Raw genomic sequence first — 20,786 nt, 5'->3', positions numbered from 1 at the left:
AATAAAAGTTTAATTGTATATGCCCCCTATTGTCTGATTGGTATTTAGGAGTGTCAAAGGTCAAAACAAGAAGTTAATTCATTGAGAAAAGAAAATACCACACTAGATGCAGAATGCCATGAAAAAGAGAAATTACTGAATCAGCTGCGAACAAGGACTGCTGTCTTGGAACAAGAAGTCAAAGATAAAGAGCAAGTGGTAGCAAGGACAACAGAAGTCTTTGAAAGTACACAGGAGCACAAGGTAATTCAAAGCCACATAAAATCTGTTTAAGTTTTCGGTGGATACATCAGATAGGGAATAGTACATAGAACATACAGTGCAGACGGAGGCCATTTGGCCCATCAACCCACCAACCCACTTAAGCTCTCACTTCCACCATATCCCTGTAACCCAATAACCCCCTCCTAACCTTTTTTTTGGTCACTAAGGGCAATTTATCATGTCCAATCCACCTAACCTGCATGTCTTTGGACTGTGGGAGAAAACCGGAGCACCCGGAGGAAACCCACGCAGACACGGGGAGAACGTGCAGACTCCACGCAGACAGTGACCCAGCAGGGAATCGAACCTAGGACCCTGGCGCTGTGAAGCCACAGTGCTATCTACTTGTGCTACTGTGCTGCCCATAAGAGGTGCAAAGTTTAGCTTTAATGAAATCTATTGCGTACTTCAGGACCTACTTGGTGTCTTTAGGCGTCTGTACTCCAGCGCTTTAGAAATACAACAATCTCAGGTACACAAGTGTAATCTGACCACCGATGAGGATTTGGTTCTGCACAATGGCAGTCAATTATTATTTCCATATTTTCGCCTCATGCTCCGGTATGTTTCTCTAGTTATGAGCTGGTTAATTAATGCAGAGTAGTTCAGAGCCATTTATACCAAGAATGTCCTAAATTTGATATCCAACCCAAACCCATGTTGGGTTAGACAATATTAGCAGGAATGGTGACAATACAGTAGCTAGCTTTAGCATTGATAGATTAGGAATGCGAATATCAATCGGGGTTTCTTGTTCCTCATCGTACTGCAATAATTCCAGTTCTCAAATTGTGCATCTGTATGCCTGCGAACCACAGAATGAGGTTCACCTCTGTGTTACCTCCCACGTTGAATAGCCTGCTGTTATTTCCTGTTCAGATTCATACATAAAGAATAAGGAATAGTCATTTGTGTAAGGTGTAGAGGACAACTTGTACCTGTTTATGGGCATCCCAGAAAGGATTCAATGCCTGCACGGAAAGCATAGAGGAAGACATAGTAGTAAAGGGGAGGAGAGGAAAAAGGTTGCTCGTGTACTTGCTCTCACATCGAATCATCAAGCAATGTAGCAATAATGAAGCCATTCTTGGGCCTTCTCTTTTTAGGTATTTTCCCACATTCCAGTCATAAAATCATACGTTATGCTTTCTCTTCTCAGAAGTTTAAACTGAATATTTGCAACAGAAAATGTTGGATTAAATTCAGGTTTAAATAACCAAACAATTTGGAGGCAAAGGAATACTTGGAGTAATCGATGCTTGCACTCACTTTGCAAATTATAATGCCAAAAGAAGTAACTGGACTTTGTGGTGTCTCTTCCATGTATATCATTAGGCTGTCTCCATGTGACACAAATCTTGGAATAATATGATATTACAGCACAGATAGATCATTTGGCTAATCGAGTATGTGCCAACTCTTCAAAATGCACCAGGATTTTTTAAAGCCATTGTATCCAGTGTTTCCTGTAAGCTGCATGACCCCAACAACCTGAAAAGTTCCCCCACAAGCCACACACAAGTTGACCCTCTCAAATTATCACGAATACATGGCTACCCAAAGAAAATTGGGGTTACTCACTTAAACAAATTGCCAGCACATTCTAAAAAAGATAGAGGGAACGTTGGCTGTGCCTTGATATCTGCACTTGTAATCCATTATAGACTCTGTTTATGTAACATCTACATAACAGATGCATTTACTATCTTGCTGCTTTGGGTCTAGATAACCGATGATCTGTGTTTAACACCAGGTTGATCATATCTTTTGAAAACTGCTCTAGGAGGGTAGACCTGGCCAGAGTATCTCTGATTTTTTAGTTTTTCTGATTTTTAATTTTTAGACAAAAGATGAAATGAGTTTGTTGTCTCAACAGTTTATCAAATGTGGCTTTGTCAAACAGATCAATGGTCTAGCTTGTTTCTTTTACAAAAAATAAATTTAGAGTTTTAATTAAGGGCAATTTAGCATGGCCAATCCACCTACCCTGCACAACTTTGGGTTGTGGGGGTGAGATCCACGCAGACACGGCGGGGAATGTGAAAACTCCACGCGGACAGTGACCCAGGTCCTTAGTGCCCTGAGGCAGCAGTGCTAACCGCTGCCACCGTGCTGCCCCCTATAGATAAATTCTGACTTGAAACTGAATTGCTGCCCATTCACTGTTGCGGGATCAAAAGTTCCTTCCAAACAGCATGTTTCTGCACCAGATGGACTGCAGCTGTTCAAGAAGGCAGAGAGGTGTCAAATTCCTGACATGTGCTTTGGAGAGTCAAGATGTGAATTCTTAGCTCTTGTAGCCACAGTATTTCTGTGTCTGGTCCAGTTCAGTTCCTCCTTCATGTTAATAATGGAGGATTCTGCGATGGTAATACCATTGAATGTCAAGAGGAAATTGTTTTCTCTCTCTCTCTCTCTCTCTCTCTCTCTCTCTCTCTCTCTCTCTCTCTCTCGTTGGAGATGGACATTACCCACACTCGTGTTGGAGAAATATTATTTGCCACTTATCAGTCCAAGCCTGAATGTTTTCCAGCTCTTCATCCATATTGGTACGTACTGTTTCAGTATCTGGGGAGTTTGGAATGATATTAAACATTATACAATCATTAACAAACATTCCCACTTCTCTCCTAATGATGGAAGAAAGGCCTTGATGAAGCAACCAAAGATGGTTGGGCCAAGAATGCTACCCTAAAGAGGTTTTGCAGGAATGTCCTAGTATTGCGGTGATTCAATTTCAACAGCCATCTTCTTTTGTGCTGGGTATGACTCCAGCCAGTGAAGAATTTTCCCATTGACTTCAATTTTGTCATGGGTCCTTGATGCCACACTTGATCAAATGCTGCCTTGATGTCAAGGGCAGTCACTCACTTCAGCTCTGTTTTGTCCATGTTTGGACCAAGGCTGAAATAAAGTCAGGAGCTGAGTGATTCTGTTGGAACCCAAACTGAGCATCAGGAGCAGATTTTTGTCATGTAAGCGCTGCTTGTTACAGCTATCAATGATGCCATCCATTATTTCTCTGATGATTGAGCCGAGGCTTGTGGTGCAATAATTGACCATGTTGGATTTGTCCTACTTTTTGTGGACAGGACACACCCGGGCAATTTTCAACATTGTTGAGTAGATGCCAGTATTGTAGCTGTACTGGAAAACTTAGCTCAGGGCAAAGCTACTTTTGGACTTTGTGATGTTGTCAGAAACTTTGCAGTACCCAGTGCTTTGTTGCCTTTATTTCCTATACTCTTCTCTCTGTCCTTTCTGTGTCTCTATTCCAATCATGGCAATCAGTGAATTTGCCCTTCTTTCTATGTTATCTATGTCCCAATGCTTCGAGTCGCCGGGTATCAAATGATACCACCACAAGTTTCAACCGGCTATCGATCAAAGAGCCAAACACCAGTTAGTTAGTTCAAGATCAAAGGTACATTATTTACACACAATTAGTCATGCAACATAAAGACTACTAGTTAAGTACACCAATCGACTAAGACAACCTGTACTTAACTTCGGGCACCCGGCTTAGGTCAGAGAACAGTGGCCGCTGTTCGATTCTGGATCTTCTCGGGTCCGAAGGAGTAACTGCTGCTCAGCTAGACTCATCCGTCTGGTAGTGAGCGTTGAACTTGGACTTGCTTCTTGTGTTGCTGCACTTGGAGATGGCTATGACCGGGCTACCAGGACCAAGAGAGCGAACATGTGGCGGACTCTTCTTATACTTGGGGGTTTTCGCGCTCTTTTGGGCTGTCCTTCGGTTTGGGCCCTACTAATTGGGTGATCCCTGATCTCTCCATTCGATTCCTAACCAATAAGTGGGCAGGGATCTGGATGGCTGGATGTGTCCCAAGCGGTCACTGACCCCGTTGTTTGTGTTTCCCTTGAGCTGGGAGTGGCGCCGAAATGTCTGGGACTGTCCTGGTTGCTCGAGCACCAGTCCTTTTGTTCTGGTGAAGATGTGCCATCAAATGCTAATTAGCCGCATTAAAATGCTAATTGCACGGAGTTTCAATACCGTCTGGACTTCTTGCTTACAAATATGCATTTCAGGCTCTGAGCCTGTCTGAGTCTTGGCTTGTCCATTTTACCCGCTAGGCTTTGCGAGTTTATCTGTACCTAGTTGGAAGTGGCCATCCCAGATGGCTACAGCCTTCAGCAGCTTCTTGATCTCCTATGGAGTGAATTGTATTGGCTGGAAATTGGCATCTGTGACGCTGACGACTTTACGTTGAGATTGATCATCCACTCTGCCCTTCTGGCTGGAGAATCATTGCCAATGCTTTAGCCATGCCTTTTGCATTAATGTCTGGATTCCCCTATGATTGAGGGTAGGAATATTTGTGGAGCATCCTCCTCCGGTTAGTTGTTTAATTGTCCATCATCATTCATGACTGGCTGTGACAGGAATGCAAAGCTTTGATCTGATCTATTGTGGGATTGCATAGCTCTGTTTATCACACTGAAGTAAACCTGTGTTGTAGCTTCATCAGGTTGACACCTCAGCACCAGCCATATCTAAAACTGATTCTGGCATGCACTCTTCTTTTAACAAGGATTGGTCTGTTGGCTTGCTGGTAATGGTAGAGTGAGGAATATGCCACGCCATGATGTTACAGATTGTAGTTGAATGCAATTATGCTGTTGCTGATGGTCCACAGGGCCTCACAGATGCCCAGTTTTGAGCTGCTCTGAATCTATCCCATTTAGTGTGGTGGATATGTCTCACAATGCAGTCTGTTCAGTGTGGAGATATAACTTCTGTCTTCACAAGGACTGTGTAGTGGTCACTTCTGCCTGTACTGATATGGACAGATGTGTCTGAGACACAAGAGCAAGGTCTTGTGGGTTTTTCCCCCTTCCATTAGTTACCGCACCACATTCTGTGCCATTGCAACCCTCAGTGTTTCCTCCAAGTGGTGCTCAGCATAGAGCACTGATTCATCAGCTCGGGTAGAGCGGTAGGTGGTAATTAGCAGGTTTTCTTGCCCATACTTGACCTGATGACAGTGAGACTTCATGACACCTGGAGTCAATGTTGAGGACTTCTTCCTGACTATATGCCACTGTGTAGCTGCCACTGGTGGGTTTGTGCTGTTGGCCGTTCAGAGCATACTAAGGGATAGTGATGGTGGTTTCTGGGACATTGGCTGTAGGGTATGATTGCGTGAGTATGTCTATGACAGGCTGTTGCTAGATTAGTCTGTGTGACAGTTCTCTCAAGTTTAGAACTTGCCCCGAGATGTTCATAAGGAGGACTTCAGCACACCCATTCCTGTTGATCTTGCATTGTTGTTTCCGGACCCAAGTTGATACCAGGTGGTTATTCCTCTTTGACTATGCAGTGGTTTGGTGTAACAGGCCATTACAGTGGACAGTTAAGAGTCGTCTACTTACTGAGAGTCTCGAGTCACATATAGGCCAGACCTGGTAAGGGTGGCAGATTTCCTTCTCCTGAAGGACATTAGTGAACCAGATGAGTTTTTATGACAATTGATAGTTTCATGGCAACATTACTGAGACTATCTTTCCATTCAATCGGAATTTATTATTTATTTAAATTCCACCAGCTGCCATGGTGGGATTTGAACCTGCGTCCCCAGGGCATTAGCCTAGATTACTGCTCTATTTACATTCCCACTATGCCACCATCTTCTCCTAAAATTATCACTTTTAGATTTGGGAGTTTTTACAAGATGCTATAGGATTTATTCCTTTGTATGAATGATTCACCATTTATTTACAGAAAAATCTAGAAGAGAGCCTGGAACAAAAACAACAACAGATGGGAAAGCTGGAAGCAACTGTGAAGTCCCTTTCAGAAGAATTATTAAAGGTAACCATTTGGACTTTTTCTTTTGTTAAATCTGGCTACACCTGCCTTAAATCCAATTTGTGAAACTAAATATGTTTGGACTAAAGTAGATTTTAAAAGCTTTAGTTCATTTCAGAATGTTCCTCTTCCTCCCCTGCCACAAATTTATCTCCTCTTTTCAAAGCAGCAAAATAGTTGCATGAGCAGAACTGTTGGGATGAAATCTCCTGAAAAGAGGAAAAAAAATAAACGTAGGTTCAGAAAAGGCCTCCAAATCTACTTTTGCACTGTTTAAATGTAGCTCCCTTTAAATAGTATATTCTGGCAGCCCTGTGTATCTGCTTTACACGGATGGAACAATACATTGTAAAACATGAGATAGCAACAGGTGTAGGCCATATTGCCCCTTGAACCTGATCTTGATCTGAACCATTTAATTTGATCATGGCAGACCTCTACATTAATTCCATTCTCCTGATCTGTTTCCTTATCGCATGTTTTACTTAGTTACCAAAACTCTCTTACTCTCAGTCTTGAACATACTTATCTAGCCATCCATAGAAATGCTGGGAAATTGCACCAACATCTAACTAACATGAATGGGGCTTAATTTTAGTAATAGATTAGTTGGTAACTGTTTCTGTCAGCTGTATAGAATCCAGCTGGAGAACTGGATGGTATCTATGGTGGGAGAAATGTGGCATAATGGACTTCCTTCAATTTTTCCAATATACACCAATTGTTTTGATGCTAATTGGCTGTAAACGGGTACTTACCCAAGTTCAGCATAATGACTTTGTGGGTTGTACTTAATCTGCATTTCAATTAATTTTTTTTTTATTTTTATAAATTTAAAGTACCCAATTCATTTTTTCCAATTAAGGGGCAATTTAGCGTGTTCAATCCACCTACCCTGCACATCTTTTTGGGTTGTGGGGGCGAAACCCACGCAAACACGGGGAGAATGTGCAAACTCCACACGGACAGTGACCCAGAGCCAGGATCGAACCTGGGACCTCTGCGCCATGAGGCTGCAGTGCTACCACTGCGCCACCGTGCTGCCCATTTCAATTAATTTTGATGCTCGTCATTACAATGGCACTTGCACTAGGTACGGATTGCTTTTTGAATTGTGTCAACACATGCTTGTTAACCAATTAAGAAAGCAGTATGGCCCCATGTGCTTCCTGCAACATTTAATAAGATCACTGCTGATCCCCAATTTCAGCTCCCCATAAGAAATAGGAAAAATTAACCAAAACGAATACTGGTTTCAAGCCCATGTTTCTGCAGTCTTAATCCAGTGCCTTAGACAACTCAGCCAGGAGTTGGAGCCCTGATGCTCTTTGCAGTACTCCAGCATCATTACTTTTTGGCACTAGTTTAAGGTAAAACTAAAATTATTGATAATGTAAATCTTCACATGTGGGAAACTAAAAGATTTATTAAAATTAATTTTAATCTTGAGACTATTTGAGTTTAATTAATGTGATTATGTTTCGGTGTAGGCCAACGAAATCATCAAAAAACTGCAGGGGGATATGAAAAAATTGATGGAAAAAATTAGACTGAAAAATACTGTTACGATGCAACAAGAAAAGCTTATCGGAGAAAAGACACAAATGCTCCAGAAGGAGGAACAAGAACTGAAAGAAGTTCAACAGTCTCTAAGACAAAAGGAAGAGGAGGTAATGAATCACAAATTGTTATCACCTACATTTTTTAAAATCTGAGTTTAGAAGAGCTGAGGAAGGGGAAAAGGGGTTTATTTGAAAATGAGTTATGAAAATAAACGGCTGCCACTCTTTAAAAAATCTTTTTAGGTTTGTAAATTGCAAGAGCAGCTTGATGCCACAGTCGGAAAACTGGAAGAAAGCAAGCAGCTTCTAAAGACAAATGAGAATGGTTAGTACTTAAAGCAAGAAAACTATATGACAGCCTGCATGTATATAGTACCTTTAACATGATAAAATACAACCCAGCAGTACTATTGAGAATGTTTAACACCAAGCGATGTAAAGAAGCACTGGAACAGTGAACAAAAATCTTTGTCAAGGAGCTGGCATTTTTTGAATGTGGAAATGGGACCTTGTCAGTTTTGTGAGGCTGACTCCACATACAACCTCATATTACAGGACTGAGGAGCAGTGGGGGTTAAATTTTACAATTATATTGCCTTCACTTGAAATATATGCAAAAACTATTAACCCACTGTAAGATAAAATAATGGATAAGCAGAAATAGGGAGAAGAAAAAAATCAAAGTACGTAGATGTGTTTGCTGATCTGAAAATATAGTCGAGCCTGTTCCAAAGATGACCATGTTGGACAATGTGGATAGAAATCGCAGGGTGACCAACCATCCGGTTTTCTGGGATTGTCCCAGAATTTGGCTTCCTGTCCTTGGTGCAGAGAAGCCTAGCCTGTAATCATTCGTGCTGCAAGTATTTGGATGTGACCCAGAAAATGCTCCTATTCCAGGGAAGCTTCATTTAAAAAATAATTAATAGAAGCTGTTGGCAGACACGTTAATGTGACATTGGGTGACAGTATTTTGTGTTCTGATGTTCATTACCAGTTAATACTGAATCTATTCTTTTTTGGAATGCCAGTTTTCTTGGATTCCTCTGGGCAGCGACTGCACAGTCCAGAACCAGCACTGTGCGCATGTGCAGACATGCGCCCATGCAGACACAAGGGAGCAGGAATACTGGGAGACATTCTCCTCTGAGCTGTCTGGCTTCTGCAGGTGAATGGTAGGGCTTGGATGGGTTTGGGAGTATCTCTCCTCTCCACATCCCTCTGGCCTCGTCAGACTGACTGTTCCTCTGGTGTAGTTTCCCTTAGTTTTTTCTCTTCAGAGCTGGTCACCTGCGGGTCATTCTGAGAAATCCTCTTCAGTAACTTTTCAAATTTGGTGCACAAAGACATTTGTTGACAACCAGCAATTAATGATGAATGGAATGATGCAGAAAAGCCTAGCCTATAATCATCAATCTTCAAATATTTCGATGTGACCCTGAAAATGTTGGCTTTCCTGGGAAGCTTAGTTTTAAAAAGAATTAAAAGAAGCCATTGGCCGACATGCTAATATGACATTATGTAGCAATGTTTTGTGCACTTTACCACTAAATACTGAAACTAGTACCATTGTATTAATTTAGTTGTAAAGCTCAAGACTCATTTTGATTGTAGGTGTTTTTACTATTCTGATATTTTTGGGAGGATGAGGGAAGAGGAGCAAGTGCCAAATAAAATGTTAATGTATATTGCTATTTATCATATGCAGTAATATCCTGGTTGAATAAACAACTGAATGAAAATAAATTAGCAGCACTGCAAGAGACTCCAGGCTCTTTTGAGCCATCAACAATATCCAGTAGCAATTTATCCAGGCCTGGAGCTATGCATAACAGTCTGGTAAGTAAACTATTAACAATGTGACCAGAATAATACATAGTACAAATTAGTTTCTACACTTATTTTCATAATTTCTAGCGAGTACATTTTAGGGTGTAGAAAAGATGGGCAGGGAAGGTATGGGGTGGAGAGCAGTATTTTTAAAAATTGTTCAATGAAATGTAGTACCTTTTACTTGACCTGCATTTTCATTGGGGCATCAATATTTATTGATATTCTGCTTTTTCTGTGCAATGCAAGATTTTTAATTCCAACTATTATAGAAGTGTCAGTTTGGTTCAGTAGGAGCATTCCCACCTCTGAGTTAGCATGTATATTCAATGACCACTCGGCAAAGAATGTCAGGACTGCTTACTCCTTTATTTGCCTGCTGATATCCAGTGCTTTTTCACAGATGGATTACTGCCACCTGTAATAAGGAGAGACACTTAAATAAGCAGATGAAGGCATTTCCAATCCTCTCACTTCATTTTCCTATTGGTCATTGCAGAGGTGAGGAGATGACTTGCTCTGTAGGATGTCCAGAAGATGTCGGCCGAACCAGCTTCTCTCTGACGGAAGATGAGCTGGCAGTAAGCACTGCAGATCAAAAGCCATCGTTCTTTCCCCTTCCCTCTTCCCAAACCCAGGCAATGACACTGGATCCTTTCTGAGGTTCTAACACAGTAGTCAGAAGGATACAATGATGTCAGCCATTACTGCCCTTGCAGCGATAGCTGACTTTACTCTTCACTGCTTGGTGCTAGTTCCTTATGAAGGTGGATCTGTTCCAGGGCAGCATCTAGGAAATTTAAATATAGAGCTCAGCTGCACAGTGGACATGTTAACCAGTTCCCTGCTCGTCTCTCTGAAGTATCTTGTGAGCAGTGTAATGCTCAGCTACTTAACTTGTGAGAACAGTTCAGTAGACTACGCAAAGACCTTGCTGGTAGGTTTGATCTTCAGTGACGTCTACACTCATGCACCACTTGTCCTCGATTCCAGCACAGATCCTGTTATGTAACAGAAGTAACCATCTTAGCGATGGAACTTGTGACAGAGGGCAGTCTGTGAGCGCAAAAATTTAGATATAACAAAATCAGCAGTCAATAAAAACTTTGCCAAATAACTAAGCTGTGTATCTGTCATTTAATTAACTACAGTTCAATAGGTTTTATGTGATCTCTTAAATTTGCCCAGAAGCAAAGTGCCAGATCTTTGAAAGCTCATTATTAAACAGCACTTGATATTTTTGTTGAAGTTTTTGAATTTAATTGGTTGCATTTTATTGGGGAGAGTAAGGTTGAGGGGGCTCAGTAAAGGAAGAATGGAATAGAACAAAAAAAGCCAATGACTTCAGATTATTGTTCTAGTTTTCTGTAATAGTGAGTGGTTATTACACTGCAGTGGGGGACAGATCTTTGTTTTTGGATTGTGGTGAAGTGTCTATTTGCCCTTTGTTAATATAATTGGTGCTGACTTCTAAAATAAATGTCCTTGAAATACTAATATTCTGTTGCTTTTCCTTTTGCAGCAAACTTTGTTGCATCCTCCTTTTTCTGTCTTGATGCCACAGCCTGTCTCTTCTACTTCGCCTTCAAATATTTACTCTAAGACCTCTGTTTCTACTGTTCGAATGAATTCTCCATCCCTAAGGCCTGGTGTATCAGGACATGGTCTTCAGGCAGGCTTGATTTAAAATATACTATTTGTATTTTACTATCGCTTTGAGCAAAGTTAAATCTTTTGCAATGCACTAAATTTTTAAAGTATGACTGAAATAGTTTTTAAAATAGCTTGCACATATAAATTCAGGATCTTTAATGTAATCCATATCAAACTGCTTTGCTGGTTACCAGGGGACTGTTGTAATGATTACACACTTAAATATCAAATTCTTTAAAATGAGGCTTGTACATTTTTAGCAGTTATTTCTTTTTCTGTATGTTTGAAATTATTTTTTTTTAAATGTATTTTATGACAAACGTGTATCAAAAAAGGTTACAGCACATCGGGAAACATGCTTCCCAACACTCAACTATACAGTTCGTACAATTTTCCCCCCATTTTCACCCCCCGCCCCACGATGAACAACTCTTCAAATGCGGTCATGAACATCCCCACCTTATCTTAAACCCCTCTGCTGAGCCCCATAGCGCATACTTTATCTTTTCCAGCTGCAGGAAGTCATACAGGTCACGCAACCAAGCAGCTACCCCCGGTGGTGATGCAGACCGCCACTCCAGTAAGATTCGTCGCTGGACAATCAGAGACGAAGGCCACGACATTGGCCTTCCTCCTGGGCTAGAGCTTTTCTGAAACCGCAAATATTGCCACCAAAGGATCCAGTTCCTCCACCTCCCCCACTATCCTTGCTAAGACTGCGAGCACTCCCGCCCAGCTGGCCCTGCCCACATCTCTCATACTCATCTGCCACCCCCTGCAAGAGCTCACTCATTCTTGCCCCAGTCATATGTACCATGTGTACAACTTTAAACTGGCTCATCCTTGCGCACGAGGAGGTTGCGTTTACTCTGCTCAGTGCCTCACTCCATACTCACTAATTGATCTCCCCTCCGAACTCCCCTTCCCATTTTTGATTTTCACCACCCGCTCAGCTTCCTGCTCTCCCAGCCTTCTATATTTTTCTCCAATTCTTCCCTCCCCTTCCTCATCCGAAACCAGCAGTCGCTCCAGCAGGGTGTATCTCGACAGCCTCGGATTACTTCCCAGACCTTTCGCGCAAGGTCCCTCACCTGCAGGTACCTGAACTTACTTCCTCTCGGGGGCTCTACCCTCTCCCTCAGCTTCTCCAGATTGACAAACCCTTCCTCCAAAATACCAATCCCTCACCTTGACCAGTCCCACTTCTCTCCGCCTCCTATACATGCCATCAATCCCTCCTGGCTCCAACCCATGATTCTCACACAACGGCGTTAACACTGACATCTCCTCCATCCGAAAATGCCTCCTCAACTGGTTCCAAATCTTTACTGTGGACTGCACCACTCGGCCTATTGGCAACACTGCTGTCACCATGGCCCTTAAGCTGGCCCTTACGAGATTCCTCCTCCATCCTAACCCATTCTACCCCCTCTTCCCGCCATCGTCGCACCTTATCGCATTTGCCACCCAATCATAATGAAGCAGGGTCAGCAACGCCAACCCCCCCTGCTGCCTCTGCCTCTGTAGCAGGGTCCTCCTAAACCGTGGCCCCTCACCACCCATCCAAAGTTGGAAATAATCGTGTCCAGCTTCCGAAAAAAGGCCTTTGGTATAAAGATTGGGAGCACCTGAAAAATAAACAGGAACCTCGGCAGAATATTCATTTTTACTACTGGGACCCTCCCCGCCAAGTCAATTGCAATGTATCCCACCTCCGAAGATCCCTTCTGGCCTCTTCCACCAGCTTTGTTAAATTCCATTAGTGGCGCATTGTCCTTTCCCTCGCTATCTGAATCCCCAAATACCTGAACCTATCCCTAGCCACCTTAAATGGCATTCCCCCCCCCCCCTAAATTGGCTCGGCGTCCCAACTCATTCACCGGGAACACTTATTCTCCCTATATTCAGCTTATGCCCCAAGAACTCCCCAAACCTCCCCAGCAGGCCCATGATCCTTCCCATACTTCTCAGCGGGTCCAAAACATACAACAATAGGTTGTCGGCATAGAGCGACACCCGATGCTCCCTCTGTCCCCTCGTTACCTCTGCCACTCCGCCGACCCCCTGAGAACCATCGTCAAAAGCTCTGTTGCCAGCGCAAACAGCAACGTCGACAGCAGGCACCCCTGCCTTGTTCCCCTGTGTAGTTCGAAGCTCCATAAGCTCGTGTCATTCGTTCGCACACTCGTCCTTGGTGCTACACATAGCAAGCGCACCCATGCCACAAACCTCAGCCCAAATCCAAACCTTCTCAGAACCTCAAACAAGTTCCGCCATTCCACCCAGCCGAATGCCTTCTCCGCGTCCATGGACACCACTACCTCCGGTACCAGGGCTCCCGACGGATTCATTTTTTTTTTTTAAATTTAGATTACCCAATTATTTTTTCCAATTAAGGGGCAATTTAGCGTGGCCAATCCACCTACTCTGCACATTTTTTTGGGTTGTGGGGGCGAAACCCACGCAGACACGGGGAGAATGTGCAAACTCCACACGGACAGTGACCCAGAGCCGGGATCGAACCTGGGACCTCAGCGCCGTGAGGCGGTTGTGCTAACCACTAGGCCACCGTGCTGCCCCTCCCGACGGATTCATGACTACATTCAACAACCTTCTTATATTGCTCGAGAGCTGCCTGCCTTTTACAAAGCCCGTTTGATCCTCTGCAGTCACCCCTGGGACATGATCCTTCATCCTTCCCGCCAACAACTTAGCTAATACTTTCACATCAGTATTCAACAATATATGGGAATATACGACCCACATTCCACCAGGTCCTTCCCTTTTTGGGATTAACGTAATCACTGCCTGCGTCATCGTCTCCAGCAGCTCCCCCTTCTTCAACGCCTCATTAAACGCCCCCAAAAGATTTGGTGCCAGGTCCGTCGCGAACTCGTTATAAAATTCTGTCGGATGTCCATCCGGCCCTGGTGCCTTCCCCAACTTCATACCCTTGATACTATCCAGCACCTCCCTCAGCCCGAGGGGCTCCTCCAGCGCCTGTCTCTTTATTTTCTCGAATTGGGGAAACTCCAGCTCGTCCAAAAAACTGTCCCACGTCCTCCTCCTCTCCCCCCAGGTCCACCTTGTACAATTCTTGGTAATACTTCCTAAACGCCTCATTTATCTTCCCCGGCTCCGACACCACATCCCCAACCCTGTTCCGTATCCTCAATATTTCCATGGACGCGGCCTGTCTCTGCAGCTGGTGTGCTAGCATGCGACTTGCCTTCTCCCCATACTCATACTGCACCCCTCTTGCCCTACGTAGCTGTTCTATCGCCCGCCCTGTTGTCAGCCTGTCAAATTTCCCCTGCAACTTTTCCCTCCTCGCCCATCCCTCCGTGATGGTTACCCTCAAATATTCCTTATCCACCTCCAATATCTCGCTCATTGGTCAGTCATATTCCTCCCTCCTTTCCCTATCCGCGTGAGCCTTGAACAAGATAGATTCCTCCCAGACCACTGCCTTCAGCGCTTCCCAAACAATGGCCGCCGTCACCTCCCCATTTTGATTGAACTCCATGTAATCCTTGATCCCACCCGCACCTTGTCACAAAAACATCCATCCGCCAACAACCCCGAATCAAACCCCAGACTTCGTTCCCGTCCCAGTCTAAGCCGAAGCTCCAACCAGTGGAACACATGGTCCGAAATAACTATCCCAGCATACTCTGCCCCCTTGAACCATGGCTCAACGCAAAATAATGAACCTCGACTTACCTTATAAACATGTGGGACAAAAAATACTCTTCTCCCCCCCCCCCCCCCCCCAGGTTCCTAATGTGCCACCGATCCACCATACCCATTCTATCCATAAACCCACCCAGCTCCTTTTCCATTCAGACCCTAACCATCAACATGGGACTCGGCCCACTTTCGGCTCTAGGACACAGTTAAAATCCCCTCCCATAATCGCCTGGTGCGTGGCCAAGTCCGGGATTCATAAAACCCACATCATCCCAATTTGGTGCCTACACATTGACTAACACCACCGGCGTCCCTTCCAATACTCCACTCACAATCACATAACTCCCACTGGATCGCTCATTTCCTTCAAGCACACAAACCCCGTTTTCTTTCTCATTAAAATTGCCACCCCGCGATTTTATCAAATCCCGAGTGGAAAACCTGCCAGACCTGTCCCTTCCTTAACCTAACTGATCCTTCACGCAGAGGTGTGTCTCCTGCAGAAAGACCACCTCCGCTTTCAAGCTCCTGAGGTGAGCAAATTCGCAATCTTTTAACCGGTCCATTAAGTGCACGGACGTTCCATGGCACCAGCTTTACCGGAGGCTTACGCCTCCATTCCTCTACCGTTCATCATCCTCCCCTCTGAACTCCAGCCCCGTTCCACCCTGTACCTAGCCCATCCCAGATGGCCCTCTTCTCCGCCTCTGACCATCTCATCTCTCACCCACTGCCACATCACGTCAACTCCCCCACCCCAACAGCCACCTCTCGGCCTTCTCCCCCACCTCACTTCCGTTCACTAACATTGCTTGCTAGTGTGGCAGCCCCTGCCCAAAGACTCCGACCAATTACCTCTCCTCCCCCTCCCTCCCACTCTGCTACTCTGGGAAGAAGGCTCCCTGCTGGCCTTGCCCACCCCCACCCAAATAAAGGCTCATCCTGAAGTCTGGTCATCTCCCCTGAGAGCAAACAAACAAACGATAAAGACAAACAGCCCCAAGAAATAAGAGGGGGGTGGATGGGAACATCCATCCCCAATGAGCTTTTCACCCCTACCACCAATTACCAGCCCTACAGTAAATATCAAACCCAACTGCGGCACTGAGGACCCGGGTTCGAATCCCGGCCCTGGGTTACTGTCCGTGTGGAGTTTGCACATTCTCCCCGTGTTTGCGTGGGTTTCACCCCCACAACCCTAAGATGTGCAGGTTAGGTGGATTGGTCATGCTAAATTTCCCCTTAATTGAGGAAAAAAAATAATTGGGTACTCTAAATTTAAAAAAAATACACATCAAACCCAAAACAGAGCTCCCTCCAACCCGGAGGAAACAAAAGCCCCCAATCCCTACCCCACTTCAACCGCATTCCCAACCATTGCAAAACGTCAGTTAATAATAATAATAATAATAATAATAATCGCTTATTGTCACAAGTAGGCTTCAATGAAGTTACTGTGAAAAGCCCCTCATTGCCACAATCCGGCACCTGTTCCCCAGAATTGTTCAACTCCGTTCTCCCCCAGTTTATGCTCCTTGATGAAGTCCTCGGCCGTCGAACGTCACCCATAACTTTGCTGAGTATATGCAGCACAGTGGTGCAGTGGTTAGCTCTGCTGCCTCACGGCGCCAAGGTCCCATGTTCGATCCTGGCTCTGGGTCACTGTCCGTGTGCAGTTTGCACATTCTCCCCATGTTTGCGTGTGTTTCACCCCCACAACCCAAAGATGTTCAGGCTAGGTAGATTGGCTATGCTAAATTGTCCCCTAATTGGTAAAAATAAATTGGGTACTCTTAAAAAAAATTTTAAACTTTGCCGAGTAGAGCACCCCAAACCTGATCCGACGCCGGTACAACACCGCCTTGGCCTTGTTGAATCCTGCCAATGTCCTGATATATTCGGACCTTGTTCCCCTCCCATTCGCAGGTGCGCTTCTCCCTGGCCTAACGCAAGATATTTTCTTTCTCCACAAATTTGTGAAGTCTCACGATCACCACCCGTGGCGGCTCCTCGGCTCTAGGCTTCTGCCTCACGAGTTGTGTGTGCTCTGTCCACTTCAGGGGCCTTATCTAGCACGCCCTCCGCCACCAGCCCCACCAGCATCTTCAAGACATACCTCTCATGGCACTCATACCTTCCACTGCTTCAGGCAGGCCCACAATCCGCAGGTTCTGCCATCTCGAGGTGTTCTGCTCCTCCACCTTTGTCCTCAATGTTTTGCAAAGGTTTCCTAAGAGCCCCACCACCACCTCCAGAGCCACCACTCAATCGCTGTAGTCCGAGATCACTCCTTCAATCACTCGGATTTGCGATCCCTGCACCTCCAAACACTTCTCTACCCGCTCCATCGAGCTCTTCAGGGGTGCCACAGCTCCTTCGATGGCCTTCGAGCGGTCCTCCGGCATCTTCTTCCTCTGCTGGCAGAACTCATCCTGAATAAAAGCCATCAACTGCTCCATCTGGGGTGTTCCAATTTGCACCAGCCCTCCCCCCTCCACCATCCTTCCCCCAGCTGCTGCGCCACAAATTTCCGCCAACTCCTCGGCCAGGTCTCTCACCGTCTTCCGGGTTTGGTTATCAGCGGACATACCACTCCCAGGGGAAACTACTCCTCCGACTTTCACCTACACCGTTGTACCAAAATTGCACCAAAAAAAGAGCTCAGTTGTATGCCTTAGAGCAGGAGTTGCCCTGTGCACGACCACTCACACCATGGCTGCCAGCAGAAGTTATGTTTGAAATTATTCAGTAAATGTTTGTTTATTTAAAGTTCCAAGTCTATTAATAATGTTGTAAATTTATTTTTAAAAGAACAAAGTAACTTTATTATTCAGAAACACTTGATGTGTGACACGAAAATGTTGCATAACTCTCCTAGGTGCACTTCAGTCCTTTTCAGCTAAACCCTAGCAGCATTCCTGCAACTGAATTCAAGTCGGGTCCTTCAGCTTCAACACCAACATTAATGGCTGCCTCTTTGAAAAGGTATGTGTTTGCTCCAGCAGCCTTAACAATGTAGCTATATTAATGCACTTTATATTTTTATAAAGATTCCAAATGCCACAATCCGTTTCAAATATTTCCTGCTACATTATGTTTAGATTGAGCTTTTTGATCTTATATTAGATGTAATTTGTGTGGGATTAGAGGTAGGCATGTGATTGATGCAAGCTATAGGCGCAATTCACCTAAAAAATTTCTATGTCCGGTTTCAAGCAGGATGTTTTGCAGTGACTGCAGCGATTTAAAAACGTCTCGCTTTTAATCCGCATGTGCTGTTGTTTTTGGCCTCGGGACACTCGGAGAGATTTTCTGCTGACACTTCACAGACCGGGGTGCCATTTTGGAAGGCTGCCCTGATCTTTTCTCTCCTTTTTTCCCCCCCACCCTCCTTTCAATATTTCAACATTTGTGATATTAAAATCCATTATCAAGCACCGGAACAGTAACCAGTTTAGGATGCAGCTCTTAAATACTGGGAAGCTTGTTGGAGGAGGGGGGGAGGTGAATAAGGACCACAATGGAAATAGCTCAGATTTTTTCTGTTCCCTGAAATGTATTGTCAAGAAGATTTTTCCTGTGTGAAGTTGGAAGTTATTTCCTTCCCCAATCTGCGATAGCAGCTTTACCCATTTCTTCACATCCTAAAGGCCTGCTCTAATCTGCAATCCTCCCACCCTTGTAATGTAGCGTGAGACAAACACCTAGAGTGAGATTCTCTGTTTGCTGATGCCAAAATCGGAAAATGCGATGGGCGGAGAATAGGTTCTGACGCCAAAATCTCAGTGGGAGCTGATTTGACGCCAAATCGCAATTCTCTGTCACTTCGACAGCAGCGTCAGTACCTTCCAGAACGCACATACAGTAAACACTGTTTGCATATCATTATTGGGCCTGACTACCTGGTATTCTCTGGGGCTTCCGCGATTCTCCTCCAATGGGCCGAGTTTCCGATGGTGTGGTTCACTTGTGCTTTTAAAAATTGTGAAACCGGGGTCATGGCTGATGAGGGAGGGAAAGAGGAGGTAGGACACAGAGGCACAACTGTGGGATGCCGGGCCGGACACTGGCTGGTGGGTTGGGTGACAGAGGAACAGACCGAGTGGTCGGGGGACACCCCCACGGGGCAGGGATGACCCTCCTCCGGGGGCTGGGGCGGTGTCCAGTTATGGACCGCCATTACCGCGGCCTTGCTGCGCACCCATTAACCACCCACCTTGACCCCTTGTTCTGCAGAGCCACACCGGCTGTATGAGTGTCCCCCTATGAGCACCTGCAGATAACGGGCAGCTCTACACCAACCGAAAGGTGCTCCACTCTATGAACTTGCAGTTGATATGTTTTTTTAAAAATATTTTTGTCCACATTTTCCACGTTTTCATCAAATACAATAATAACTAATACAGTATCAATCCCCCCAAACAGCATTCCCTTCAACATACAAACCCAAACATCACCCATATATCCAAAATACAACAAAACAGACCAAATTAACGGTCATCCTATAAACAATGTGCTCAACCCCCTCAATGCCCCCCCCCCCCCCCCCCCTTCCCATCCCTAATATTCGATGGCCTCCAATCCTTGAAAGTGCATGATAAACAATGCCCATGAATTCTAGAACCCCTCCATCCTCCCCGTCAGCTCAAACCTCACCTTCTCGAATGTCAAGAATTTCAGCAGGTCTCCCCTGGCCCGCCAAGCCGAGGTACAGGGCAGATAAGCTAACCTCCAACCCAGCAGGACCCTACTCCAGGCAATCAGCGAGGCGAAGGCTAAAACATCTGCCCCTGCCTGAAGCCTTGGCTGGTCCGACAGCCCGAAAATGGCTTCTAGGGGCCCTGGTTCTAGACTCACATGTAACACCCCCGAGATCATCGTAAAAACCTCCCTCCAGGGCGGCCAGCGGCACAGTGGCTAGCACTGCAGCCTATGGCGCTGAGGACCGGGGTTCGAATCGCGGCTGGGTCACTGTCCGTGTAGAGTTTGCACATTCTCCCCATGTCTGCATGGGTTTCACCCCCACAACCCAAAGATGTGCAGGTTAGATGGATTGGCCACGCTAAATTGTCCCTTATTTGGAAAAATTTTTTTTGGGTATACTAAATTTATTTTAAAAAAGGAAGGCAATTCAGAGCTTCCCGATAGCGCCGGCCTCTACGTTGTTGGAAGAGGTGTTGACGACAGGGGGAGGATGGAGAAGGGGGTGGTGTCGTCAAGCTGTGGGAGGTTTTTGCAGGAGGATAAGGTATCCTTGGAGGGGATTAAAGCTAAACTCCCGCAAACACGGGGAGAATTTGCAAACTCCACATGGACGGTGACCTAGAGCCGGATCGAACTTGGGACCTCAGCGCTTGAGGCAGCAATGCGGACCACTGCGCCACCGTGCTGCCTCTGAATCTCCTCCTGACAAAGTCCCGGAGCTGCAGGTATCTAAATAATTCCCCTACCCCAGTCCATATTTCTCCCCCAACTTCTCAAGCCTTGCAAAATGACCTCCCAGGAACAGATCTTCAGTACCCTGAGTCCCCTCGCTCCCATCTCCAAAACCTCCCATCTAATTTCCCTGGCCCAAATCTATGGTTCCCCCTAATCGGCAACTCTCTTGACCCCGCCCACAACTTAAATAGCTGCCTGAACTGCCTCCAAATCTTCAGCGGTGCCACCACCACCGGACTTCCAGAATATTTACCTGGCAATACCCTCAGCCCCAAGCCTGCACAGACTCTCCTCCATTCTAACCCACTGGGGCTCTCCCCCCCCCCCCCCCCCCCCCCCCCCTTTCGGCATTCGCCGCCCAGTAATAGCACAATAAATTTGGGAGGCCCAACCCCCCTGTCCGCCGTTCTGTCTGCAGAAGTACCTTCCTTACCCTGGCTACCTTCACCTTCAACCCCCCCCACCCAAAATAGACACGGTGGTCAACTTATCCACCTCCCTGAAAAAATGCCTTTGACAAA

General features: G+C 45.4%; 1 protein-coding gene across 2 annotated transcripts in view; it reads left to right on the top strand.

Annotated features, from left to right (window-relative positions):
- LOC119970335 (spindle assembly abnormal protein 6 homolog) overlaps positions 1-20,786 on the top strand; it is a 90,228-nt gene that overhangs the window by 55,311 nt on the left and 14,131 nt on the right. The window contains exons 9-15 of one of the 2 annotated variants that reach the window (XM_038804778.1): positions 49-243; positions 6,005-6,094; positions 7,582-7,761; positions 7,897-7,978; positions 9,362-9,492; positions 11,006-11,155; positions 17,705-17,811. In XM_038804778.1, coding sequence (XP_038660706.1) covers positions 49-243; positions 6,005-6,094; positions 7,582-7,761; positions 7,897-7,978; positions 9,362-9,492; positions 11,006-11,155; positions 17,705-17,811 — 935 coding nt within the window. The remainder of the gene's footprint in view (positions 1-48; positions 244-6,004; positions 6,095-7,581; positions 7,762-7,896; positions 7,979-9,361; positions 9,493-11,005; positions 11,156-17,704; positions 17,812-20,786) is intronic. The other variant, XM_038804779.1, reaches the window with a different exon arrangement.

This window comes from Scyliorhinus canicula, chromosome 8 (genome assembly GCF_902713615.1).
Source record: "Scyliorhinus canicula chromosome 8, sScyCan1.1, whole genome shotgun sequence".
NCBI classification, from domain to species: Eukaryota; Metazoa; Chordata; class Chondrichthyes; order Carcharhiniformes; family Scyliorhinidae; genus Scyliorhinus; species Scyliorhinus canicula.
Note: the sequence above shows the minus strand (reverse complement) of the source record. Positions and strands in the feature narration are given on the sequence as shown.